This window comes from Brassica napus, chromosome A10 (assembly GCF_020379485.1).
Source record: "Brassica napus cultivar Da-Ae chromosome A10, Da-Ae, whole genome shotgun sequence".
Classification (NCBI taxonomy): domain Eukaryota; kingdom Viridiplantae; phylum Streptophyta; class Magnoliopsida; order Brassicales; family Brassicaceae; genus Brassica; species Brassica napus.
In genome coordinates, this window is record NC_063443.1 from 15,582,251 (window position 1) to 15,605,907 (window position 23,657).

At 38.4% G+C, this 23,657-nt stretch overlaps 9 protein-coding genes across 13 annotated transcripts; 6 read left to right on the top strand and 3 right to left on the bottom strand.

Annotated features, from left to right (window-relative positions):
• Nucleotides 1–27: 27 nt before the first annotated feature.
• LOC106370566 (casparian strip membrane protein 5) lies at nucleotides 28–2,493 on the bottom strand. The gene is made up of 3 exons (XM_013810570.3): nucleotides 880–2,493; nucleotides 656–779; nucleotides 28–553 (listed from the first exon to the last, which is right to left on the bottom strand). The coding sequence occupies exons 1-3, from the start codon at nucleotides 1,098–1,100 to the stop codon at nucleotides 335–337; spliced, it is 564 nt and encodes a 187-aa protein (XP_013666024.2). The 5' UTR covers nucleotides 1,101–2,493; the 3' UTR covers nucleotides 28–334.
• A 202-nt stretch (nucleotides 2,494–2,695) lies between these two features.
• Nucleotides 2,696–6,312, bottom strand: LOC106370564 (KH domain-containing protein HEN4). Of its 4 annotated transcripts, none has more exons than XR_007316987.1 (9): nucleotides 6,195–6,312; nucleotides 5,337–5,914; nucleotides 4,879–5,268; nucleotides 4,538–4,795; nucleotides 4,210–4,464; nucleotides 4,054–4,127; nucleotides 3,852–3,925; nucleotides 3,219–3,336; nucleotides 2,696–3,103 (listed from the first exon to the last, which is right to left on the bottom strand). XR_007316987.1 is itself a non-coding variant. In XM_048742298.1 (8 exons), the coding sequence occupies exons 2-7, from the start codon at nucleotides 5,907–5,909 to the stop codon at nucleotides 3,877–3,879; spliced, it is 1,599 nt and encodes a 532-aa protein (XP_048598255.1). In that variant the 5' UTR covers nucleotides 5,910–5,914; nucleotides 6,195–6,312; the 3' UTR covers nucleotides 2,696–3,336; nucleotides 3,852–3,876. The 4 variants fall into 4 exon arrangements, 2 of the variants coding, with proteins under 2 accessions (XP_048598255.1, XP_048598256.1); XR_007316986.1 differs by having other exon boundaries at nucleotides 2,696–3,071; nucleotides 3,165–3,336; XM_048742298.1 differs by having other exon boundaries at nucleotides 2,696–3,336.
• A 211-nt stretch (nucleotides 6,313–6,523) lies between these two features.
• BNAA10G18860D lies at nucleotides 6,524–9,113 on the bottom strand. The gene is made up of 3 exons (XM_013810694.3): nucleotides 8,685–9,113; nucleotides 8,483–8,553; nucleotides 6,524–7,798 (listed from the first exon to the last, which is right to left on the bottom strand). Exons 1-3 carry the CDS (start codon nucleotides 8,752–8,754, stop codon nucleotides 7,685–7,687), a joined length of 255 nt encoding a protein of 84 aa, XP_013666148.1. The 5' UTR covers nucleotides 8,755–9,113; the 3' UTR covers nucleotides 6,524–7,684.
• Nucleotides 9,114–9,920: 807 nt separating this feature from the next.
• Nucleotides 9,921–11,331, top strand: LOC106372145 (uncharacterized protein At5g19025). 2 transcript variants are annotated; one of them, XM_013812287.3, is made up of 2 exons: nucleotides 9,921–10,371; nucleotides 10,449–11,331. In XM_013812287.3, exon 2 carries the CDS (start codon nucleotides 10,486–10,488, stop codon nucleotides 11,134–11,136), a length of 651 nt encoding a protein of 216 aa, XP_013667741.1. In that variant the 5' UTR covers nucleotides 9,921–10,371; nucleotides 10,449–10,485; the 3' UTR covers nucleotides 11,137–11,331. The 2 variants fall into 2 exon arrangements, with proteins under 2 accessions (XP_013667741.1, XP_013667739.1); XM_013812285.3 differs by having other exon boundaries at nucleotides 9,923–10,321.
• A 158-nt stretch (nucleotides 11,332–11,489) lies between these two features.
• On the top strand, nucleotides 11,490–14,753 carry LOC106372144 (ATP-dependent zinc metalloprotease FTSH 6, chloroplastic). The gene is made up of 5 exons (XM_013812284.3): nucleotides 11,490–12,577; nucleotides 12,660–13,200; nucleotides 13,451–13,764; nucleotides 13,843–14,083; nucleotides 14,188–14,753. The coding sequence occupies exons 1-5, from the start codon at nucleotides 11,970–11,972 to the stop codon at nucleotides 14,533–14,535; spliced, it is 2,052 nt and encodes a 683-aa protein (XP_013667738.2). The 5' UTR covers nucleotides 11,490–11,969; the 3' UTR covers nucleotides 14,536–14,753.
• Nucleotides 14,754–14,831: 78 nt separating this feature from the next.
• LOC106369894 (putative F-box protein At3g23420) lies at nucleotides 14,832–16,483 on the top strand. Its single transcript, XM_013809990.3, has one exon. The coding sequence runs from the start codon at nucleotides 14,983–14,985 to the stop codon at nucleotides 16,138–16,140; it is 1,158 nt and encodes a 385-aa protein (XP_013665444.2). The 5' UTR covers nucleotides 14,832–14,982; the 3' UTR covers nucleotides 16,141–16,483.
• Nucleotides 16,484–17,004: 521 nt separating this feature from the next.
• LOC106372143 (50S ribosomal protein L27-like) lies at nucleotides 17,005–18,280 on the top strand. The gene is made up of 4 exons (XM_013812283.3): nucleotides 17,005–17,174; nucleotides 17,417–17,525; nucleotides 17,621–17,745; nucleotides 17,824–18,280. The coding sequence occupies exons 2-4, from the start codon at nucleotides 17,429–17,431 to the stop codon at nucleotides 18,070–18,072; spliced, it is 471 nt and encodes a 156-aa protein (XP_013667737.2). The 5' UTR covers nucleotides 17,005–17,174; nucleotides 17,417–17,428; the 3' UTR covers nucleotides 18,073–18,280.
• Nucleotides 18,281–19,019: 739 nt separating this feature from the next.
• Nucleotides 19,020–20,309, top strand: LOC106372141 (zinc-finger homeodomain protein 8-like). The gene has a single exon (XM_013812282.3). It carries the CDS (start codon nucleotides 19,287–19,289, stop codon nucleotides 20,076–20,078), a length of 792 nt encoding a protein of 263 aa, XP_013667736.1. The 5' UTR covers nucleotides 19,020–19,286; the 3' UTR covers nucleotides 20,079–20,309.
• A 437-nt stretch (nucleotides 20,310–20,746) lies between these two features.
• Nucleotides 20,747–21,939, top strand: LOC106372137 (40S ribosomal protein S9-1). Its single transcript, XM_013812278.3, has 3 exons — nucleotides 20,747–20,898; nucleotides 21,115–21,496; nucleotides 21,578–21,939. The coding sequence occupies exons 1-3, from the start codon at nucleotides 20,871–20,873 to the stop codon at nucleotides 21,759–21,761; spliced, it is 594 nt and encodes a 197-aa protein (XP_013667732.1). The 5' UTR covers nucleotides 20,747–20,870; the 3' UTR covers nucleotides 21,762–21,939.
• Nucleotides 21,940–23,657: the final 1,718 nt, after the last annotated feature.

Sequence of the window (23,657 nt, forward strand, 5' to 3'; positions counted from 1 at the left end):
CTGTTTTATTATTATAGATAGATAGGTAATGTGTTGAGGTTATAAAAATTGGATTTGTCTTGTCATCATCAGCTATTATGTTAATTTCATGAATATGGATTTAGCATAGATTATATATACTGAAAAAGAAAATAAGATATTGTGATAACTGATGGTTAATAAACACACACACAACAGTCACCCGTTACATAAACCACTTAGAAAATTACAATGGATATGAGAAAAAAACCACAAATGCAGAGGACAGACGAGGGAAAGCTGAATTTCACATTTGTACACACTAAATCATGTATTTCTTAAAAGAAAACTTGTATATTATGTTAAGACCAGGTCTTTAGTGGCGTCGGGAGAGAGCAATAGCCGAGAGGAGAATGAGAAGAATGAGGAGGAAAACGGCAACGAAAGATCCAATCAAAGACCCTGAGATACGCTCACAGAAGGAGTTGAACTGTTGACAAATAGAAAACCAGTTTGTGTTGTTGTTCCCTTTGTGTGCCAAGTAGACAATAGCTGCTGCTGAGGATGCTCCAGCTGTTAGAAGACCCAACATTGCCTAACACATGAGGTAAGAAATCAAATTCTTAGCTAACGAGAAGGCACAGGCTTGTGAGACAGGAAACAGTTTGGTTTGCTGATGTGATGGCTAATGGCTTACCACATCAAGGATGATAAGAAGAACTCTACTGTTCTGAGTCTTGCTCTTGACGATGTGTACAAAGGCCAGAGGTAAAGACAAGATGAGGTAACCACTTACAACAGCATTTGCAATCACAAAGAACCTGTTTGATTAACCAAACCAAAGGCAAAAACTCTTTTAAGAATTGATCCAGGCGTTACCAAAGACAGGTGAATGAGTCCAAAAGATTCAAAGTCTTATACGTTAAGGCTGGAAGATCGCTGTATTCGGCATGGAACCGTATGAATTGAGCAAAGAAAGGCAGAGTTTCGTTAGTGGTTGCCATGAGGATTGCACTGGTTATGGTGTTGAAAAAGGCTACAATCCTGAGGATAAACTCGAGAATCGCATTTCTTCTGCTCATCAAACCGCTCTTTTGAATAGCTTTGCTTGTTTCCACGATTTCAGCCTGACCTGACTTCATTTTCGTCAATTCTTGAAGGTGTTTTAGGTTTCTTGTGCAGAAACGTAGGGCTATGTTGAGTGTTGAGTTTCTTGGGACGTAAGAATTATATAGTGTTGAGTTTCTTGGGGCGTAAGAATTATATAGTGTGAGTGTTACGAGTAATCACTCGGTGTATATATAGTGCATGCATTTGGGACATGTAGTGGTTATGATAAGGTCCTTGTACTTGCTAAAGGTATCCCTCGCCCTTCTATAATATTATTATATAATTTCATAGACTTTGCATGAAAGGGTATTCTTTATGGACCTATGCATTCAACCTTCCTAATCCACCAAATTGATTAATCTTTCCAAACCTGGATAACATAAACTCTGTCCATTTTTGTATAAAAATCTTGAGCTAAACTAAAGAAGATTTTCTTGTTGAAGGAACCATGCATGTGGAGTAGTTAAACATTATTACTTGATGCGGAGTGTGATAAGTTAGAATAATGTCTCCATTGGAATATGATTTAACAAACCCCCAAATGATGGGAGATGTTGAAACTCAAATGGTCGTGTCAAACGCACACTTTGATTAGTAAAAAATAAAGATATCAAAATATAAAGTATATCAAACTGAAGCAGGACACCGAACCCAAATGAAAATATTTGCAAAAGTGTGTATGCTTTTTGAATTTTGAAGATATGATTTTCACGCTTTTGAGTTGGCTTATTAGTTGATTATACTTAACAGTGATATAATAACTCAAATTAAATGACGCAAAAGTTGACGAGAATAACAAGTCTGTCTCTACATGATCGTAAAATTACATAAGAAGGACACGATTTTTTTACATTTCAAAGTTATCCCCCATTCCCAGAGAGAAGCCTAGACAAGAATCCTTGACCAGATGTTTTCTTCTCCTTGCAAGAGCTCATGTTACTAATCATAGCCAGACTTTTGCATCATCTCCGAAGCTTTCACTGTGTTGTTCCCTACTCGAAACCGATCACTCACAGTCTTAAACATCTCTAGACTCGGTGCCTGCCCTAACTCAACCATTGATTAGATAGGTCTTTCTACTTCCACAACGACGAGAATCTTCCAGAAATAGCAACATGTACTTGACTGCTGCAGAGAAGCATATTGTGCAAGGAAATAACTTGGAGAAAAAGAGAAGAAGCAATGTATACCTTTTCATGTGGACCAAAAGGGACAAAAGATTGATGCCCAAGTGGTTCATTTACCTGAACAAAATCGTCTTGCGGAGAACTGTGATATATTCTCACTCATCGCCCCAAGTGGTTTATTTACCTGCATATGATCTTTAAATACTCTGAAAGATTGATTATAAGCTAATGTTTGGTGATAACATGTCAGATAGATGCTTAAGCATGCTGTATAACGAGACCGTTTAACATAAGTTATATAGTTCATAAAAATGGAACTACGCATAACCAAACTAAAGGTTTCTGATTCTGATCCGAGTAAAGACAAGGTAAACTGAGGCAGGACACCAAATCCAAATGAAAATATTTACAAAAGTGTGTGTGTATGCTTTTTGGATTTTGAAGATATGATTTTCACGCTTTTGAGTTGGCTTATTAGTTGATTATACTTAACAGTGGTATAATTTAAATAACGCAAAAGTTGACGAGAATAATAAGTCTGGCTCTACATGATCGTAAAATTACATAAGCACACGAAACTTTTACATTTCAAAGTTATCCCCCATTCCCAGTGAGAAGCCTGACAAGAATCCTTGACCAGATGTCTTATTCCTTTACAAGAAGAGCTCATGTTACTAATCAAAGACCAATGAGTCTCAAAATCAATTTCATAGCCACACTTCTGCATCATTTCCATCATCTCTAAAGCTTTCACTGTGTTGTTCTCTACTTGAAACCGATCAATCAGACAATCACAGTCTTAAATATCTCTAGATTCTGGTGTCTGCCCACTCAACCATTGATTTGATGTCTTTCTGCTTCCACAACGACGAGAATCTTCCAGAAAAAGCAACATGTACACTTGACAGCTGCAGAGAAGCATATTGTGCAAGGAAATAACGTAGAGAGAAAGAGAAGAAATGTATATACCTTTTCATGTGGACAAAAAGGGACAACAATTTGATGCCCAAGTGGTTTATTTACCTGAACAACGTCATCTTGGCGAGAACTGTGGTATATACTCAGTCATCGCTTTCATGCAGATTAGTATGAAGTTTGAAGACTCTTAAAGATTGGTGATAAGGCTATACTTTGCGCTAACCTGTCAGAGAGATGCTTAAGAATGCTGTATAACTTAAGACCGTTTAACATAAGTTATATAATTCATAAAAATGGAACTACGCACAACCAAACTAAAGGTTTCAGATTCTGATCCGAGGAAAGACAAGGTAAACTGAAAGATATTACATGCAACTAGATATGGTTTAACTGGGTAGGAAAACTTGGCAGTATTTTGGTCACAAGTGGACAATGAAAACAAACTTAAATATCCCATCCATATATAATGATTCTCCTAGGTACAATTAGGTGGTTTCAGCTTTGTCATCTTGTTTGGTGAAAAGGCTTCAGCTGTGGGCTTTGGGGTTGGCTTCAGGCTTCAGGATCTCACACTGTTTTTATTGGGACAGGGGAAAAAGGTCAAAAAGGGAGAAAACAGTGTATCAGAATCTGACACCGGGACAAATCAGATCAGACTATCTTATGAACTTGGGGGCTAAACTGGATATAGGTAAACTAAGTTTAAAAGGACTTAAACAAATCATATCGTAATCATACCTTTTTAATCAGCCACTAGTAGCGTCTAATAATCATAGCTTCTGCGTCGATGGCTAGAGGAATGGCTGGATAACCTGATGACAAGAGTTGTTAGGCAAATGAAAAACAAAAGTATGTGTAAGATATCAACATTAGAAGCACTTGGTAACCAAAGTTCTAAACGGTAAATACTAAATACAACAGGGGAGAAATAAAATCTCACCCAGAACTGCCACTGCGTCCAGATGCATAACCTCCATACACTCCATATGTACTACTACTACTACTACCACCAACCTACAAAAACACGTCCAAAGAGTCATTCACAGAGAACTGAAACGTTGAAAACAACATGAATTGAACCTTTAAGCAGACATACCGGTGCACCATAACGCGAATAACCTTCAGACAGACCACTAGAGCCATAACCACCAGGATAATGATTCGAGCGTTCAGGTCTTCTGCTATCTCTCCTATCATAGTCCAATCTATCACCAGCATCTAGCGCAACAGGAACATAAGGCAAGACCGGCATAAGTGTAGAAACAGAACCTTCCCGGTCAAACACGTTGGCTCTTAATCTTGACGTAATTTGTATGAGAGCATCCTTGGCAACATCAAACTCTCCAGAAATCTGAAAATATCAAAATTGCTTCTGCTGTTAGAAGCAATTAGAGGAGTGGCACTACGTTATTGTGAATTTTTACCTGAACCATCTCATCATCTTGAGATGCAACTTTAGGAAGATTATCCTTCCCTAGTACACGGATGTTAGCTTTGGTCATTCTCCTCATCTCGGTTATGATAGCTCCTCCTTTACCAAGAAGACAACCAATCCTAGAACTCGGCACAAGAAGGCGAGTCGTGAACGAAACAAGTCCAGAGTCTCTCTCCACCTTGTCGCTGCACTTTGACTGCAGCCGCATAGCCGCTTCTATGGTTGGAGAATACGCCTCATCGAAAACCTGAAACAGATTTAAGACACAGTTCAAGGAACCAAAACTAGAACAAACCATTCTTACTCAAAAGAAGAAAAAAAAGTCAAAACCTCTCTTGCTGATATAGTTATCAAACAATCGTTTCCTTCGGTTCTAGCGCTATCAACTTTAATGGTCGCTCTCGTTTCCTGTCGAAGCTGATTGATCAGAGCACCGCCTTTACCAATAACACTTGCAATATTATCAGCCGGCGAGACTAGCCTGATATAAAAATCTGTAGCCGCCGGTGGGTCGTTTCTAAGAGCTTGGTATAAAGGGCGTGACAAATCTCTTGAATAGGGATCCATCAGCGGAGCAATCCCCACAATTCGAGAACCACACGCATGGCTCATGAGTGGAGGAGCAGAAGAAAGAATGTTCTGAGTACGCGAAGGATTCTCATGGAGGCGGGAAGCAATCTGATGCAGAGCCTTCTTAACAATCAGCACTTCTCCAGATATCTAAAAAAAGAAAGACATCAGAGAAGTCATCAATCAAAAGTATAAACACACAAAGAACCTACACATACCTGAATGAGCTCATCTGAACTCAAGGCACAAAGAGGCATGTTCCTGTCCTTGACTATACGAATGTGAGCACCAGTCTCACTCCGAATGTTCTGAACAACTTGGCCACCTCTCCCAAGCACACACCCAATCTGATCCGAAGGAACAAGCATCTTAGCAGTAACATTCCTCTCTCCATCAGATCCATCTCCACCATCCGCAGCAACCACTCTATCATGAACCCTGAACAAAGCATCCTGCGCAGGAGAAAGAAGAACTCTCTCTCCATCTCCAACCTCATTAGTCTCATCACTAGCGCTAAAGATCGTAACCACGCGCTCATCACACCCTGTAACCGCCTCTCCTATCTTAATCTTCGCCCTCGTCTCCATCCTCAGCTGCTTGACAATGTCTCCTCCTCTCCCAATGACACTCCCAATCTTTTTAACAGGGCAGAGGTAACGGAACACAGTGTCAATCGCAAGAGAGTCTCTGTCGTCAGAACCACGATGTCTCCTTTTGCTTCCAGTATCGTCATCGTCGTCAGATTGGGGACGAGACCTCTTCCAATGTGTATCTCTATGTTCCGGTGACATTGTACCTTTCAATCACATATAAATCAAAACTTCAAATCTATAGTAATGTAGCACTTCACAGACATTGAAATAAACATGCAAGTATGCAACTTTGTCATCTATTTATCTACACGTATTCATAATCAAACAGTTTTATCGCAGAAGACTCAACAAACAAATCAAATTTGAGCTCGGGACTCTAGTCTCTCAAACGGAGAACAACAGGTGGAGAAGGAGGAGCCCAATAGATGAAAAAAGATTATAGATTTCGATTCCGATTACGAGCTCAGAGAGAAAAGTAGGAACCTTTGATTCTACTGACGAATCGATTCTTCGATTCCGATTACGAGCTCAGAGAGAAAAGTTAGGGTTCGCGCGGACTTTAATCGGTTTGTTTCGCACTATATTTCAGTTAGTGTGTATGATTTCGGATTTTACAAATACGCCCTCATTGTTTTAACTATTGCCATTATTGCCCCCCCCTTTTATCGATAAGTTATAGTTAAAACAATGAGGCAAAAAAAGATATAACATATTTATTAACAAAATTTGTATAAACAATATTAATGTTTCTACGAATCTTATCACTATTATCAAATAAATACAAATTATATTTAACAAAAAATTATAAAAGTTTTAAGTAAAAACTAATAAAAATATAAGTAAAAATTGATAAAATATTAATTTTTAAATGTGAGATTTTGTATTAACGATTAATTTTAGTAAATTATGATTGATTATAGTCAAAATGTTCGTGATAATATTAGCAAATATTGTTATACAACTGACTTCATAAAATTATCTTTCGAATTATTAATGGAGTTGAATTAGTTAAAAAAATTGATTCTGTACTATAAATATAATAGTAGGAAAAAATATGTTGTTAAAAGTTTGATGAATTCAAGTGTTGGGCAAGTACTGCTTAAACCCTAATCTTCAAAGGCTGATAAGTCTTCTTTTTTTTTTTTACTAGTAGTGACACAAAACAATAGATTTATATGTTGTGATTGTACGATACTAACGCAACAATTTTTGTTGAAAAGTTAATTATTCCAATTTGCGCTGATTTGTTACCAATCCGATAAAATTGTACTTTTTACGTTTAACTCTATTTACTGTTTATCTTTCTTTTTTTGGGGACAAATTTACTGTTTGTCATTTACTTTCATTTCCACTTTTCTATATTTCACCATTTTACTACAAATATTACCAATCACACTCATCGTAAATAGTGAAATAGTTACAAGTTACTATAGTTGAGAAATAGCACTAAACGATAGTAAGATTATATTTTGAAGTCATGGATGTAATAACTACTGCAGCTACTACAGTATCCGACTTGGATTCACAACAACCCGTGATCGAAACTCCAACCCGGATCCAGCCCGCAAAGCCTATTTCTTTTTCCAACGGGAAACGATGCCTCGACCACCAACATCATGTATTCATGTGTCTGAAGTGGTTGTTACTTAAACGGTATATAAATCTTGAAACGATGACAAATATTGCAAGTGCAAAAAGTAATTAAGAGAACAACAGTTGATATTGCCGATATATATATTTTCAATTAGACTGGTGTTCTTCATGCGTCCACCAACCAATTTATGTTACACTTTGAACTCATAATTTCCACAATCTGAGAGAGTAAAGCTTAAAATATTACGTAATGTTATTTATTGCCAAAATACTCAAAACATCAAACTTTGGTTTTTGAAATCTGAACCTGAAAATAGTTTTTTTCTTTGCTTGCCAAAAGTAAACCTGAAAAAAGTTTTTTTTTTCTTTGTTTGTACAAACTATGGAAGTGGAGGTGATTGGGGAGGAGGAGTGGCGACGAAACCACTCCAATTGGTGTTGGACTCCGGCGGCTTGTAGTCCATCAGCTCAATCATATTCCGCACAATGCCATCCTGTATTTTTCACTTACTATTAATTAGTGCAACATATATATCTAAATAATATATATATGTTTAACTGTTTATTAGTAATGAAATATAATTAAAAATCCTTTTTATTGACTGTTTTCGAGTTGAGGTAACTGACATGAAATTAGATCTGACGTTCTCGAAAAATTATGTTGGACTACTTATATTATATGTCTCGATATGTTAATCTTTTCATCTCAACAGTGATCTCCATGAACAACTCATCATGAAAGCAAGTGTGTTTTACCACGAGTTCAAAAAAAAAAAGTGTGTTTTACCATAACTAAATTTGGAGCAAAACTGAGATACAAAAGCCAATTCCAAAACGTAAACCAATGGTTCATAAGTCTATTTGGGATCTTTTTGATCACTTGCACTCTTTTGTATATATTGTTGCAACGAAAAATGATTAATAGACATCTCGATCTTGTTTACATTAGTTTTTCTTTTCGCTTCTTGATTACATTAGTTATAATTTAAAAGTACACCAAGACATAGAATCACAAATACCATTTAACAGGGAAAGAAATCATATATACGTAATATTTTGTTGGGAGAATTTTGTTCTTCTTTCTTTACATCCAATATAAGTTCATACTTCCTAAGAATCGTTATTTTGTGCTACATATTTGACATTTTTTTAAACAGAAGTGGGGAACAAAGAAGTACCTGGGAAGGAAATAGCTCAGCAGTGCTGTGAACTCCTGACAACTTTGTAGTTCGCAAGTTTCTCCCCATGGCTTAAAAATTCACAAACAAATATTATCAGGCGTAAATTCAAACCACAGTATATATATGCGTAAAAAGATACACTTAATATTATTCTAACAGTGCGACGAAGAAGAAAATGACATTAGTTAACGGAGATTACCAGTGGAGAATAATATAAGTAGTATAAGAGAGGAGACAAGGAGAACTTTGAAGAAACAAGATTGACCCATTGTTGCTGTTCGAAGTGCTGAGGATTTTATTTATATTAAACTGTATTGTATTATATTAATAATATGTTAGTTATTAATCCAAGCATATTATAATAAGTACAACTTTAATAAAGAGAAAAGGGTACCTTTACTTTCAAGGTTTTCCATTTTTCCTGGAAACTGCTTCAGCTTCAGATCCAATGAAGAAAGATTTGATTGATTGATCACAATACTTAGTTTTATACCCTGTTTTATATATATAGCTGGGTCATTATATAAAAGAACTAATAAAACTTATTTATGTCTTTAATCCTCATAAGAGTATTATGAAGCAAACTCGCACGTGTGGTTACACGTGTAACCCCCATGACTCCACGTGATGTGAACTGTAGTCGAGCTCCTCATGTCTGCCACTACCAAATAAGCAAAGAATATAAGTGACTTTTTTGTGTAAGTTATTGTTTTTTTTTAAGTTATTTACTGCGTACTTAATTGGTCAGCTATATTTCCTTAAATCTGTATAAATATATGCCTGATTTTCTGATAAAAGAATACTCCATTTCTCATTAAGTTAGGCACTTAGGGTATTGTCCACGAGGTTGGCAAGTAAGGACTTTGAAATATGAAAATAAAATGTATGTTGGGTTATTAGATAGGAAACAAGAAACCAAGACGCTGAATCTAGAAAAGAAACATCGATTACCGTGTTTATTTTTGATTAGCTAGGGAACAAGGTTTGACTTGGGTTGAATAGAATATCATGTTGCCTTATTACTATTGTAGCCGTCCACTTGAAATAATAACACATAACAAGATAAATGAATCAATAACTTATGTTATTAAAAGGATCAAAAATGAAATTTAATTAAAAATGGTGTCGAAGCATGTGATTATGAGAGGTTTTTATGAAAATCAGTGCCTTGCCAAGTTTGACAAAGATACTCTTAAAAATAGTAGCCTTTGAATGGTAGGTAGGTAGCTTCGGACCTATTGACCACACAGAACGAATCTGGGCTTTGTATTGGGCTTTAAAAACGAATCTGGGCTTTAATATTAGTACTACTACTCAATATTAAAGTATTGGCTTGCTCTTCTTTTCAGACAAACCTTTAAATAATGTAATGAAGCCTACGGAAAGTGAAGTCTAGTAAGTAGTAGTGACCCACGAAATCAAACAAAGTATAAAAAAAACAATAAATTAAAACAACTTTGATACATTTTAATACGATACATAACATAGGCAGGCAGGATTTGATCAAAACCCGAACGCGTGTGACTCCCCCTCTCTTCCTTCGTATACGACACGACCGTCCATCGATTCGGACCGTAACAGAGTGAAACTTTTAATGATGACGATCTGAAATTTTCTTTCCTCTCACATATTGAATTCTCCGACACCAGATTGCTTCCCTGTTCTGTCTGTTTTTTTTTAATATTCTGATGCATTAGTTTCAACCGCGATTACGTTACCGACTTCTCTTCTTATTTAAACATCCACCACTGCTTCGACGTGTATACAAATTCGATTCGAATACTGTCGATTAAAAAATCGTATGAACTGGAGTCGAAGATTTAATTTTTTGTTTCGGTGCGTTTCAATTGATTATTAACGATCACTTCTCGATCCGATCCAATCAGGTTCACTCCAATTCTTTTTTATCCTCAACCGTATCTGATTTGAGTTTTCTTTTTTTTGTTTTTCCTCCTCCTCTTAGGAGTTGGTGAATCGATTTGATTGCGATTTGATCTGAGATGGTACATCTCCAGAGCTCAATCTCCGTCGTCGAACAATCACCGATCATGGCAAACTCATCAGACCACAACAAGCCAAGAGCCAGCCGTAAATCATCATCAATCTGCTGCGACGGATCTCCGTCAGCAGCCATCGACGTTCTGATCTTGATCGCCGTCGTGACATCATCGGGGTTCTTGATCTTCCCTTACATCAGATTCATCGCCGTCAAGTCCGTGGAGATCTTCTCCGACGTCTCGTGCATAGTCAAGGAAGAGATTCTCCGTAACCCCGACCCGGTTGTATACGGGCTGATCGCGTTGAGCGTCTCGTGCACTGCCTTGTCGGCTTGGATGATTGTTATACTTGTCTCTAGTCGGAATAAATGCGGGAAGCCTGGTTGCAGAGGGCTGGGGAAGGCTAATGCGGAGTTTGATATTCAGCTTGAGACGGAGGATTGTGTGAAAGGTGGATCGGGGTCGAGTGTTGTTAGCAAGAAGGGGTTGTTTGAGTTGCCTCGTGATCACCACCGTGAGTTGGAGGCGGAGCTGAAGAAGATGGCTCCGATTAATGGGAGGGCGGTGTTGGTTTTTAGGGCGAAGTGTGGGTGTTCGGTTGGGAGGTTAGAGGTTCCTGGTCCTAAGAAGCAGCAAAGGAAGATCAAGAAATGAAAAATCTTTTTTGAGATAAAAGATGGTATCATTACAGTTTGTGATGATGATGATGATGATTATACTTTGATTAGCTTATAAACATGTTTTTTTTTCTTTTCTTTTGGGAGTTTAGTGATTTTTCACAAGAACTTCTTACACAAAACTAATATGATGTTAATCTCCATGTGTTTAAATAAAAGACCTTTACAATGAGGGATATTGCAGAGAAAAGTGGTTTTCTAGTGAAGAACAATGATTTAGATTTAAAGTTTTGAATGTGTTCTAATGTTTCTTGATTGTGTGCTTTTTTTTTATCTGGCTATCATGGTTAAATGATTCTAACATTTTATCTATGCTCTGTGTTCTTATGCATATTCCTGTATTTTCTGGTATATGATCTGGTTGGGATAAATGTTAGTGGTTCTTGATGAGATCAGGTAAACTACGGCATGTGTGTTTGCCCTTTTACCCTCCAAGTGTTTGGATCATATGAAAGTCTACTGAACGAAAAAGAGACAATAAAAGGAGTTTTGGAAATGATCAAGGGTTGAGATTTGTTGCAAGACTATGATTTATATCAATCTCCAATAGTATGTGGACATTTAAGATGCAAAGTTTTTTTCCTCAATAGTACACTCTCTGGATCATTCAAGAAGACAATAATATGTTCCAGAGAAGACAAAAGAAACTAGAAGCATCCCCTTCGTTTGAGTCATCACCCATCATTATCTTTTCTGTTTATATAAATTCTCGGACACACCCACCAACCAAAACATCAGAAGACCATATCTCAGGAAGTAATAGTCTTTGAAGCATAATCCCAAAGAAGAACATAAGCATTGGCTGTGGTGATGAAAATGGCCTCTTCAACGTCAGCTTTGTCTCTCCCTCTCTCTAACATCCCAACCTGTATTAATAAGTCCCAAGAGTTTCCAAAATCAACTCATCTATCTAAATCCAGCCACAGTCACAATCCTCTTCTCAAAACTAAAACTCCAGACTCTAAACTCACCAAGAGAGCCTTCCTGAACTTAACCGCCTTGGGGCTTACGTCACCTCTAGTATTGACTCATCCCGCAAAGGCTGAACCAGAAGCTCCCATCGAAGCCGCTTCCAACAGAATGTCGTACTCGAGGTTCCTGCACCATCTGGAAGAGAATGAGGTGAAGAAAGTTGACTTGTTCGAGAATGGGACTGTTGCCATCGCAGAGATCTCCAATCCAGCGTTAAGAAAGATCCAGAGGGTTAGGGTTAACCTTCCGGGTTTGCCTGTTGATCTGATCAGGAAGATGAAGGAGAAGAACGTAGACTTCGCTGCACATCCCCTAGATGTGAACTGGGGAGCTCTCTTGCTCAATTTCTTGGGGAATTTTGGGGTTCCCTTGGTCTTACTTGGCTCTCTGCTATTAGCATCTTCTAGAACCCCTAGTGGACCCAACTTGCCTTTTGGCCTTGGAAGGTAACATCCTTTAAATCAATTTGCTGATATTAAACATTTAAACCCTAAGTTTAAACGTTTCATGTATGTTTTCTTGTAACAGAAGCAAAGCTAAGTTTCAGATGGAACCAAACACAGGGATAACATTCGAGGACGTTGCAGGAGTAGACGAAGCCAAGCAAGACTTTGAAGAGATAGTAGAATTCTTGAAAACACCTGAGAAATTCTCAGCCTTGGGTGCTAAAATCCCAAAAGGTGTCTTGTTGACAGGACCGCCAGGAACCGGAAAGACTCTCCTGGCCAAGGCCATAGCCGGAGAAGCTGGAGTTCCGTTCTTCTCATTGTCTGGTTCGGAGTTCATAGAGATGTTTGTTGGTGTAGGAGCATCTAGGGTTAGAGACTTGTTCAACAAGGCAAAGGCTAACTCACCCTGTTTAGTGTTCATTGATGAGATTGATGCTGTTGGGAGAATAAGGGGAACCGGTTTAGGAGGAGGAAACGACGAACGTGAGCAGACGCTAAACCAGATTTTAACTGAAATGGATGGGTTTGCGGGGAATACCGGAGTGCTCGTGATAGCTGCAACGAACAGGCCAGAGATTCTAGACGCCGCTTTGGTCCGACCAGGGAGATTCGATAGGCAGGTATGTTTGGGTAACCCACAGGCTGGACATATAAACCGAACCAAACCCGGTTTTAAAATTCTGGGGCTTGAAATGATTACTATATGATCACTGCATATTTTAACTTCATCAATTTGGGACCGAATGATATCTACATATTAAACATTAATATTTTGGAGTCATAGATGAATGTTCAGTTTTGCTATATGTTTGGTACCTTTGAACCGAATATAAATTCTAAAACTAAAACAAACCGAATCGGTTGGAACAGGTTTCCGTTGGATTACCGGATATCAGAGGAAGAGAGGAGATATTAAAAGTCCACAGCAAAAGCAAGAAACTTGACGATGAAGTATCTTTGAGCGTGATCGCCATGAGAACTCCTGGTTTTAGTGGAGCTGACCTGGCGAACCTCATGAACGAAGCTGCGATTCTCGCCGGAAGAAGAGGACAAGAGAAGATTACCCCTAAAGAGATTGACGACTCCATTGATCGGATTGTCGCCGGAATGGAAGGGACGAAGATGGTCGACGGTAAAAGCAAAGCGCTCGTAGCGTACCATGAAGTAGGACATGCAGTCTGTGCGTAAGTTCCGGTTTACTGATGCAATGTCTTCGGTTTGGTCAGTTTACGTCAAAATTAATCGGTTTTTATTCGGTTCAGGACATTGACTGAGGGTCACGACCCGGTTCAGAAAGTAACATTGATTCCTAGAGGTCAAGCACGTGGTCTCACGTGGTTCTTACCGGGAGAAGACCCCACGTTGGTTTCTAAACAGCAGTTGTTCGCTAGAATCGTCGGAGGACTAGGAGGCAGAGCCGCCGAGGAAGTAATTTTCGGAGAGCCAGAGATAACCACCGGAGCTGCGGGGGATCTCCAGCAAATAACACAGATAGCAAGACAGGTAAAGAAATATAAAACATAATTTCTTTTAGGCAACTATAGAACATAATTTTATAAACCAGAAATAACCGGTCGGTTATCTAATCCTTTGTTTTCAATTCGCAGATGGTGACGATGTTTGGTATGTCGGAGATTGGTCCGTGGGCTCTAACGGACCCAGCGACCACGCAAAGCGACATCGTTCTAAGGATGCTCGCGAGAAGCTCTATGTCCGAGAAACTCGCCGAGGAAATCGATCAATGCGTGAAGAAAATAATTGATAATGCTTACCAGATCGCAAAGAATCACGTGAGGAATAACAGAGAAGCCATAGACAAGCTTGTTGATGTCTTGTTGGACAAGGAAACCTTAACAGGAGACGAGTTTCGAGCAATCTTGTCTGAATACACTCATCAAACGTTAAAAATCGAGGATAGAGTTAGAATCAAAGATTTGATTAGTGTGTACAAATAAAAATAATAATAATACTATGGTAGTATTGGCATTACAAACTTAAACTAGATTTTCACCTTTAAAGTTTTCATACTAAAGTGTGAGACAAGAAAGTGTAAATTCTCAGTGGTAAGATAAAAATATAGCGGCCCAAAGAGGACATGAACCAAACCGGATTGAGATTTTTGGGTCTATTTGTTCTGTCGGCGCCACAAACAGGAAAATTAAAGTTTTTTTTTTTATATTTTCTCTCCTAATTAATTTGGGTTTGTGTTATTTCCTTCCCGTCTTAATCGAATCAAAATTTCCTTGAGAATTTCTGCTTCTTCAACTGTTATATATATATATATATATCGAGAGGCGGAAGCAATCTGCAATCTCAGGACAGAAGGTTGACCTAACTTGTTCCTACGACAAAGAATATAGTAGTGACAAGTTTGGGTTAAGACAAGGTTCTCTTTCATCTAGATGAAGATGTGTGATCTTCCGAAGGACATGGCTGAGGAGGTGCTCTGTCGAATTCCAGTGACATCTCTGAGACCTATCCGATCTACTTGCAAAAAGTGGAACAAGTTGTCCAAGTGTGGCTTATTTGCAAAGAAGCACCTTGCTCATCAAGCAAAAGTAGCAGAAGAAGAAGCAAAGGAGGGCCGTCTTGTGGTCATGATGATGGATTATAGGGTTTTTTTGATGAGATTCAATCTTTCCAACAAATCATGTGTAGTAGAGCGTGAAGCTAGACTTATTGGCCCAGACGGTTCAGATCAACTCGATGTGTGTGGAATTTTTCACTGCGACGGTTTATTGTTATGCATCCCCAAAGATCACTCCAGGCTCGTGGTTTGGAACCCGTATTGGGGGCAAACCAGGTGGATCGAGCACACACATAATTGCCGCTTAGTGGACAAGCATAGGTGTTCTTATACGTATGCTCTCGGTTACGACCGTAACAGTAAGTCCCACAAAGTCTTGAGAGTTATTGATTTTCTCTCTCATTTTGTCGAGTTCAAAATCTACGACTTCAGTTCTGATTCATGGAGGATTATTCTTGACCTCTTTCCTCGAACGTGGATGATAAGATATGGTGAACGTGGCCTATCTTTAAAGGGAAACACCTACTGGTTTGCTGCATATAGACAATCTACCAATGGTTTCTTAGTCTGTTTCGATTTCACAAGAGAGACATTCGGGCCGCCTTTGTCTCTACCGCGTGTGGCTTCTTTTCAAGATACCGTGAGTCTATCTAGTGTTAGAGAAGATCAGCTTGTGGTTTTATTCCAGACCTTGACTATATTGACGTTTGAGATCTGGATTTCCACTAAGATTGGTGATGACCCTAACGCCGTGTCCTGGAACAACAAGTTTTTCTTATCGGCCAATATCAAACAACTCATTCACCCTCAGTGGCAGTTTCCTGCATCTGCGTGTTTCTTCATTGCCGAGGACAATAAAGTCGCCGTGGTTTTTGATAAAGACACAGATATACAAAACCCCACTCGCGAAGTAGCTTACATCATTGGAGTAGATGGATCCTTGAAAGAAGCAGCAGATGTCAGAGAATGTGCAGACCGTCATTGTGGTGCATTTCTTTGCTCATATGTTCCAAGCTTAGTGCAACTTAATTAAATAGCTCCCCCCTCCCCCCCCTCCCCCCCCAACCTATTTATTTTACTTGTTTTGTTTCCTTCCTCATCGAAAGACTTGTACTCAATAATACTCATATCTATTTTTAAGTTTTTTTTTTTGTTTTTCATCCTTGTTTATGTTTTTTGCCCTATTTTGACTTCCGTTTTCACATCATCTTCCTTTAGACTCATTTCTTACCTCTGCAGGTTTGTATGAGTGCCCTCTCTTTGTCTAATGTTTTATCACTCTAAAGGAGTAAGATTGGTGTTTGTGGCTTCACTATTTCATAGACATTCCTAATTTTGGTGCTACACATCTCTTAAACAGTCTAATATGATGTTACTCTCCATGTGTGTCTGAAGCGACGAAACCATAAAAGATCTTACAGTGAGGATTTTGCAGAGAAAAAATGGTTTATAGTGAAGAACAACGATTTAGATTTTAGGTTCTGAATGTGTTCTCCCGTCTGAATACACTGATAACACGTGATGCCATATACAGCTTGTTGATGTTTTGTTGGACAAGGAAACCTTAACGGGAGACGGGTTTGGAGCAATCCTGTCTGAATACACTGATAAACCGTTGAATACGGATGATAGATTTGGAATCAAAGATTTGATTAGTGTGTAATGCATATCCAACCGGAATGTCGAATAAATAAATAACGTCATTGACCGCTTGGTAAGTTCCAGTTAAATTATAAACAACTATTGACAATTGTATGGTGTTATAAACTCGGGCCAGACTTCACCTATTAAAATTTCAAAACCGGCCAAAATGTCATTGATCGCTTGGTAAGTTCCGGTTATCACAGCCACGATACCGATTAATATAATTACATTCAATTTTGTTCGAAATTAAAATGTTGGTGGTCAAAATGTAAAAATACTGAAATATCAAGACCCTGACCCTCTATAGTTGACACTTGCAAATAGTGGTTTTGGAATTAATTTCTTTCCCTCTACTAGTCGTCGTCGCCGCCGCCGCCGATCACATTTATCACCGGTCGCAGAGTACTGGCCCGAAAATTTCCGGTAAGTATCTTCCTTACTTAAATCGGCCGGCTATATTTTGGCTGCTCAAAAGTACGGATGTTGAAGAATGATAGAGGATTCGGATCTAAGATGTAACAGTTTTTAAGACTAGTTAGTTAATCAATAGTCGAGGAGAAGGTCAATGAGTTTTTTACTTTTTTTTTCTGACCGTGATGCATTTGATTATCATTTGAATGCTTTATGTTTGAGATGCTCTCTCTCTCTCTCTCTGTTGCTTGCAGGTTTCTGAAGAAATGAATTTTTTAAACTCAGCAGCATCCTTATGCAGGAGAGTGAGTCTGAGGGAACTTATCACAGAGGTTCCTGCTTACGGTGGCAGTGGCATCTCCGGTATATAAATACCCTTGTCTTTTGAAATGTCTGTGTCTGTTTCATCTCTTGTTTGGTTAACTCACTTGTGTTCTTGTTCTTGTTCTTGTTTAAAGATTGTTCTTCGAGTGGGTTGAGTTTGGTGTTGAAGCGTTGGGCTACTAAGAAAACCGCCGGTTCCACCAAGAACGGACGTGACTCTAAACCCAAGAATCTCGGCGTCAAGAAGTTCGGAGGAGAGGTAACGTGTTACCAATGAGCTCTTAGGGATGCAGAGAATCAAATCAGTATGTGTGTGTGTGTGTGTTTGGTTTTGCAGAATGTTATACCGGGAAACATAATAGTCCGTCAACGTGGAACTCGGTTTCATCCGGGAGACTATGTCGGGATCGGGAAGGACCATACTCTGTTTGCGTTGAAGGAAGGACGAGTCAGGTTCGAGAAAAACAAGATCACTGGGCGGAAGTGGATTCATGTTGATCCCAAGGGAGGTCATGTTCTTCACCCTATCTACAATAAAGCTGCTGCCGCCAAGTCGACTGGGATGGAGACAGCTTCGTCTTCCTGAAAAGAGATTGATTCAACAATCTAAAGGTGTCTTCTTTTTGTTAGATAACATCTTCTGTTGACTAGAAGATGGTGGTGGTATTTTAGAACAGCAAACACTCAATTCAATAACACCTGCTGTTTTTGTCTGAATACTAATCATGTGGGTTGTTTACGCCAAGGAACAAGTTCAATTCGTCAAAATATTATATCAAATATTTTGTTCTCAAGTACAATTTAGCCAATACATTTTAGCATCAGGCTTTTGCAATATAAACATATCCGAGTCCGCGACTGTATGTATATCGAAAATCAGTACCATAATATCTAATCGCTTTCAGTTTCAGTAGTAATCATATTTGAGTATGACGACCCAGCTCTGTTTTTTTTTTGGCATAATGTGATTTAAGAGCCAACTTGTTTAAGCAATTAAAGCAGTTTCCTCCAATTCTTCTCAACTTGTCACGCACATCAACATATGTTCTTGAATTATTTCTCTGCTATTTTACATTTTCATCATTGCAAATTAAAATTTAAAGTATAAATTATTTCGTTTGGCATGAAATTATAATATGTCATTGTTCAAATCTGGAGACTATTCCAAACAAATAATTACGAATACGGCCCATACATTCACTGTACATGCATTTGGGCACATACATTGTAGCGTATGTGTATAATAAATTAATAAATCTGGAGTAGTACATTTACGATAATAATTGAAAGGTAGCAAAAAGATTAATACTGTATTGATCTAAATTTTAGTATATTTTATAATTGGTTGTCAACGTCATGTAGATTCAAATTTAGCAAAAAGAAAAAGACATGACTCACATTAGATGCTGTTCTACGAACCCTATTTACTAGCCTATATTTATTACACTTATCTTTATTATTAACCCTAGGGTGGGGTCAACAAACCATAGTTAAATGTTTTTTTTTGCAAAGAAAAAAAAAGCCCATAATGATTATGAATCTCAACCACACAACTTGGATTTCTCATTATCAACAGTGCTCAACATCTCATCTCTTCTTCCTCCCATGGGAGTAGATTTACACATATAGTTTTATTAAGTTCACTTTCTAGATTAATATCGGTTCAAATACTTATCTCAAACTCCCAAAAAAATTCAGATTTACATTAAGCAAACAGTTTGGTTTAGTGCACAATCTTCATTTTCTTTCCCTTCTCATCTTTTCTTCTTCAACTTTAAACACCCTAAACATCTTCAACTCATGGATGTAATAGCTACTTCAGCTACTATAGTATCCCACCTGGATTCGCAGCAACCCATGACCCAAGCTCCGACCCGGATACAGCCCGCGAAGCCTATTTCTTTCTCCAACGGGAAACATCACCACGACCACCAACATCATGCGTCTCAAGTGGTGGTTGCTGCTTATAAAGAGTGTCTCAAGAACCACGCCGCTGGAATCGGCGGTCACGCTTTAGACGGTTGCGGCGAGTTTATACCGTCGCCGACGTTTAACACCAGCGACCCGACTTCACTAACATGCGACGCCTGCGGTTGCCACCGTAACTTTCACCGCCGCGAAGACGATCTATCTGCTGTTTCAGCTGCTGTCCCGAGGATAGAGTTTCGTCCTCATAACCGTCACCAGCTTCCTCCGCCGCCGCTACCTCCGGTGGGAGTTGGCAGCCAAGACGACGATGATCCTGCTTCTCCTCCGCCGATCTCGTCTTCTTATATGCTTCTTGCACTCTCCGGAAGAGCCACGGCGGCTCCGGTGTCGAGGAAGCGTTTTAGGACGAAGTTTAGTGAGTTTCAGAAGGGGAAGATGTTCGAGTTCGCGGAGAGAGTTGGGTGGAGGATGCCGAAAGCGGATGACGTGGATGTGGTGGAGTTTTGTCGGGAGATTGGAGTTGAGAGGAGTGTTTTCAAAGTGTGGATGCATAACAACAAGACTCCAGGACGCGGCGGTGGAGCTAGAAGAGCCAACGGAGACGGAGGAGTAGGAGACGACCGTGAGAATGTTCCGACAAACGGGTCGTTTGCTTCAACGTGAAGTAAGATAATGGCAACATCGTCGTTTGTTTGGTAGCTAGTTCTTTTGGTTTCTCTTTGTTTGTTTCTGTTTTACGCTTATTTTATTTTTAGTCAACGGGTCAGATCTGTGTGTTCTGTTCACATGAAACTGTCTTGTGTTTTTTCTTAATAGTTTACTATTGTTAGAGTGGTGATATGAGAGGTGTAGCTTTCGACCGAATACGAGAAAGATAAAAGATTAACCTCTAAATTCTAAAATTTTAATAACAACATGATATCCATGAAACCAGATGTATTTATTTTAGTTTATAGATTACCTTGTGCTGTTTATAGATTATTTTGGTGTTTTTTTTCTCGTCATTTGGAAGAGAGCTGCAATTTACAACCAAAGCATACAAATCTTACAACATTTAAAACACAATCACTTGCTCCAGAAAAACTACAGCAAATAAAAAACTTACATACAGAGTTTTAAATTTTCTCATCACCACACCAGCAGCCACATCATAGTCCCCCACTATCACAGAGTGGTAACGTACCACAGCAAGATGGTCACGCCTTTAAATCCACAAACAATGTTGGGTTTGGGTTACAGACTTACAGTAGATACATCACTCTAAATCAAGCAAAAAAGCCCAATAAATATATACGAGTAAAACAGGCCCATATAGTCAGAAAAGCCCAGTAAAGACCTTAAGCTTTAGGGTTTTTAAGCACCCTTATAAAGCCGTATGTAATTTTTCACCTCCATTTCTCTCTTCGTGCCTTAGCTTCTCACACCGCCGGTTGTAATCACAGAGGAGGCGACAACATGGTGCACGTTTGCTACTACCGCAACTGTAAGCCTCCCCTTCCCTCTGTAGTTCTCATTGTTGATTCGATCATCGTACTGTGTTCTATGTTCGAACTTACTGATAGATTGTTAATTACCGTATGTTTCTGTCATTGTGTTTGCGATTAGATTAGTTAAAGAATCACAGATCCGTTTATAAAATGTATTGTGTTGTTGCTGAGAGTTTTGTTTTGTTTTTTTGGAATGTGTGTTTGTGTAATAGATGGGAAAACATTCAAGGGCCCACGTCGTCCTTTCGAGAAGGAGCGTCTCGACTCCGAGTTGAAGCTAGTTGGTGAGTACGGTCTCCGTAACAAGCGTGAGCTCTGGAGAGTGCAGTACTCTCTGAGCCGTATCCGTAACGCGGCTAGAGATCTTCTGACTCTCGACGAGAAGAATCCCAAGAGGATCTTTGAAGGGGAGGCACTCCTCCGTAAGATGAACCGTTACGGTCTTCTTGATGAGAGCCAGAACAAGCTTGATTACGTCTTGGCGTTGACCGTTGAGAATTTCCTTGAGCGTAGGCTTCAGACTATTGTGTTCAAGTCTGGTATGGCTAAGTCTATCCATCACTCCCGTGTCCTCATCAGGCAGAGGCATATCAGGTACTTGTCTTGTTCAGTTCTAAGTTTGTTACTTTTCAGTACTAGCATCGTGTCTTAATCTTGGTGGTTTTGGTTCGGTAGGGTTGGGAAGCAGTTGGTGAACATTCCTTCGTTCATGGTGAGACTTGACTCTCAGAAGCACATTGACTTTGCTCTGACCAGTCCCTTCGGTGGTGGACGTCCCGGAAGAGTGAAGAGAAGAAATGAGAAGTCTGCCTCCAAGAAAGCTTCTGGTGGTGATGCAGATGGTGATGACGAAGAGTAAATCAAACTCTCACCTGTTTTAGCTATTATGAAGCGATCTGCGTTTTGATACAATGTAGTCTTGTTCTTTTTCGGTGGATTGTTTTGTGTTTACTTTCGCTTTCTCTTAAGAATGTCGAACTTCTGCTTATTTATTTGTTACAAACGTCATCCCTTTAAAAGTTTTGTCTTATAACTAAGTCTCTTTTATGCTGGGATCCAAAATAAATCAGATAGTTCTATGATATCTTAATGGCATATCTAAGGCTGGGCAAAAAACTTAGAATCCGAAGAACCGAACATTATTAGAAAAATAGTATTAAATCGTATTGAAATTGATTAATTATTTGAATTGGTTTAAAATTTTGGTATCTAAAAAACCGAGTTCAATCGAACCAAAATATTTTGAGTATCCGAATATATATAAATAGATTTATATATCTAAATATATTAAGTATTTTTAGATTTATTATATTAAAATACATTCAAAATATATAAGATATTTTTAAATTATCTAAAATACTTGAAATATATACAAATAGTCAAAATATACTCAAAACACCAAAAAACAATTCAAATATCTATTAATTTTTAATCTAAATATTCAAATGTATATAACAATTTTTTTTTTTTTAACATTCAAATGGTTATATGAACCCAAACCAAAATCATAAAGATCTGAACTAGACCTGAACCAAAATTTAAAAATACATGAATAGAGCTGAAATTTTCTCTAAAATCTGAAACTCAAATAGATCCGAATTGAATCCGAATAGATATCCGAACGCCACCCAGCGTATCCTAAGATATATCTCTTGGGACTAAAGGCTTCCTTATTGAGCTATTTGGCCCATATCCATTGTACTATTAGAGTTGACTGGATTTGGGCTTTAAATTTTTAATTCATTTAAAGCCGAGTTTACTATTCTTAAAAATCTTAGTGATATCGCCGGCCGGTATTATATAAATACACTTGTTTAACACTGAGCATATTGTCTTAACACACGTGGTACATGCGACCCACGTGGAAACCATCTAACCATAGTAAAACAATTGTAAGTACCATTAAATTTGTTTTAATACTTCAAGATTCATGCAATGGTCGGTTATTCCGACACGTAAATGAAAATAGTGGTATCATTTAGCCTTCGATGTGAGCCAGGAGACAACCAAATCAATCCCATCTTTACACATATTAAACATTCGAGTATCGTCTCTCATTTTAATATACTTTATTACACTATACTTGAATATCTGCCGATGGACTGAGTACCTTTTTATTACCAATCATTCGACCATTATAATTTTTACTCTTATCAATATTAAGAAAACTATACGTACATCACCACAAGTTTCGAATACAACAACAAATCTTCATAAATTAATAATCCAAAAGTAAAATTCAAAATCTTCCGGTTTGATTCCATCTATGCAGGAACAAGTCTACTTAACTAGTTTTTTTCAGAAATCTATTTACAACCAAACTCAATTTAACGATATGAGATGAAAATATCTGGTATTAATAAATAAAATATCAGAACTAACCTCCATCTGTACCTTAGAGGAACATTGAGCTTAGAACATGTTGTAGTTCATTATAACAAAATCTAAAGAGATTTTTTTGGGGATGACATGGCAATAACCTTTGGAAGTTATCGAACTAGCGTTTCGGAAAATGCCGAACAAAACGGCGCCTGATTAGGTCGTTTTCAGATCCGATTTCCTCTTCTTCCACACGCCTCGTCTCAATCGGTCAAACAACACATAGAGAGATCCGGACCACCCGGTCCATACCATTTCTCTTACCGACGAGCTCATCTAATTCTCCACGTGTCAAAACTTCCACGGTGTAAATTTCTCGTGACGTCATCAATACCGACACGTCAACACTAACTGTTTTCTTTCCATCCCGTTAACA

Bases quoted from the DNA above. Each gene is read 5' to 3' on its own strand.
- LOC106370566 (XM_013810570.3), bottom strand. From the start codon at position 1,100: ATGAAGTCAGGTCAGGCTGAAATCGTGGAAACAAGCAAAGCTATTCAA. The intron at 780-879 runs GTATAAGACTTT...TTAATCAAACAG, and splicing joins AGCGATCTTCCAGCCTTAAC to GTTCTTTGTGATTGCAAATG. The intron at 554-655 runs GTAAGCCATTAG...CTCATGTGTTAG, and splicing joins TTCTTATCATCCTTGATGTG to GCAATGTTGGGTCTTCTAAC.
- LOC106370564 (XM_048742298.1), bottom strand. From the start codon at position 5,909: ATGTCACCGGAACATAGAGATACACATTGGAAGAGGTCTCGTCCCCAA. The intron at 4,465-4,537 runs GTAAAAATTCAC...TGATATTTTCAG, and splicing joins AAGATGATGAGATGGTTCAG to ATTTCTGGAGAGTTTGATGT. The intron at 3,926-4,053 runs GTGAGATTTTAT...TCTTGTCATCAG, and splicing joins GGACGCAGTGGCAGTTCTGG to GTTATCCAGCCATTCCTCTA.
- BNAA10G18860D (XM_013810694.3), bottom strand. From the start codon at position 8,754: ATGGGTCAATCTTGTTTCTTCAAAGTTCTCCTTGTCTCCTCTCTTATA. The intron at 8,554-8,684 runs GTAATCTCCGTT...TGAATTTTTAAG, and splicing joins ACTTATATTATTCTCCACTG to CCATGGGGAGAAACTTGCGA. The intron at 7,799-8,482 runs GTACTTCTTTGT...TGAAAAATACAG, and splicing joins CTGAGCTATTTCCTTCCCAG to GATGGCATTGTGCGGAATAT.
- LOC106372145 (XM_013812287.3), top strand. From the start codon at position 10,486: ATGGTACATCTCCAGAGCTCAATCTCCGTCGTCGAACAATCACCGATC.
- LOC106372144 (XM_013812284.3), top strand. From the start codon at position 11,970: ATGAAAATGGCCTCTTCAACGTCAGCTTTGTCTCTCCCTCTCTCTAAC. The intron at 12,578-12,659 runs GTAACATCCTTT...TTCTTGTAACAG, and splicing joins TTGCCTTTTGGCCTTGGAAG to AAGCAAAGCTAAGTTTCAGA. The intron at 14,084-14,187 runs GTAAAGAAATAT...TTCAATTCGCAG, and splicing joins TAACACAGATAGCAAGACAG to ATGGTGACGATGTTTGGTAT.
- LOC106369894 (XM_013809990.3), top strand. From the start codon at position 14,983: ATGAAGATGTGTGATCTTCCGAAGGACATGGCTGAGGAGGTGCTCTGT.
- LOC106372143 (XM_013812283.3), top strand. From the start codon at position 17,429: ATGAATTTTTTAAACTCAGCAGCATCCTTATGCAGGAGAGTGAGTCTG. The intron at 17,526-17,620 runs GTATATAAATAC...TCTTGTTTAAAG, and splicing joins CGGTGGCAGTGGCATCTCCG to ATTGTTCTTCGAGTGGGTTG. The intron at 17,746-17,823 runs GTAACGTGTTAC...TTGGTTTTGCAG, and splicing joins TCAAGAAGTTCGGAGGAGAG to AATGTTATACCGGGAAACAT.
- LOC106372141 (XM_013812282.3), top strand. From the start codon at position 19,287: ATGGATGTAATAGCTACTTCAGCTACTATAGTATCCCACCTGGATTCG.
- LOC106372137 (XM_013812278.3), top strand. From the start codon at position 20,871: ATGGTGCACGTTTGCTACTACCGCAACT. The intron at 20,899-21,114 runs GTAAGCCTCCCC...TTTGTGTAATAG, and splicing joins CGTTTGCTACTACCGCAACT to ATGGGAAAACATTCAAGGGC. The intron at 21,497-21,577 runs GTACTTGTCTTG...TTGGTTCGGTAG, and splicing joins ATCAGGCAGAGGCATATCAG to GGTTGGGAAGCAGTTGGTGA.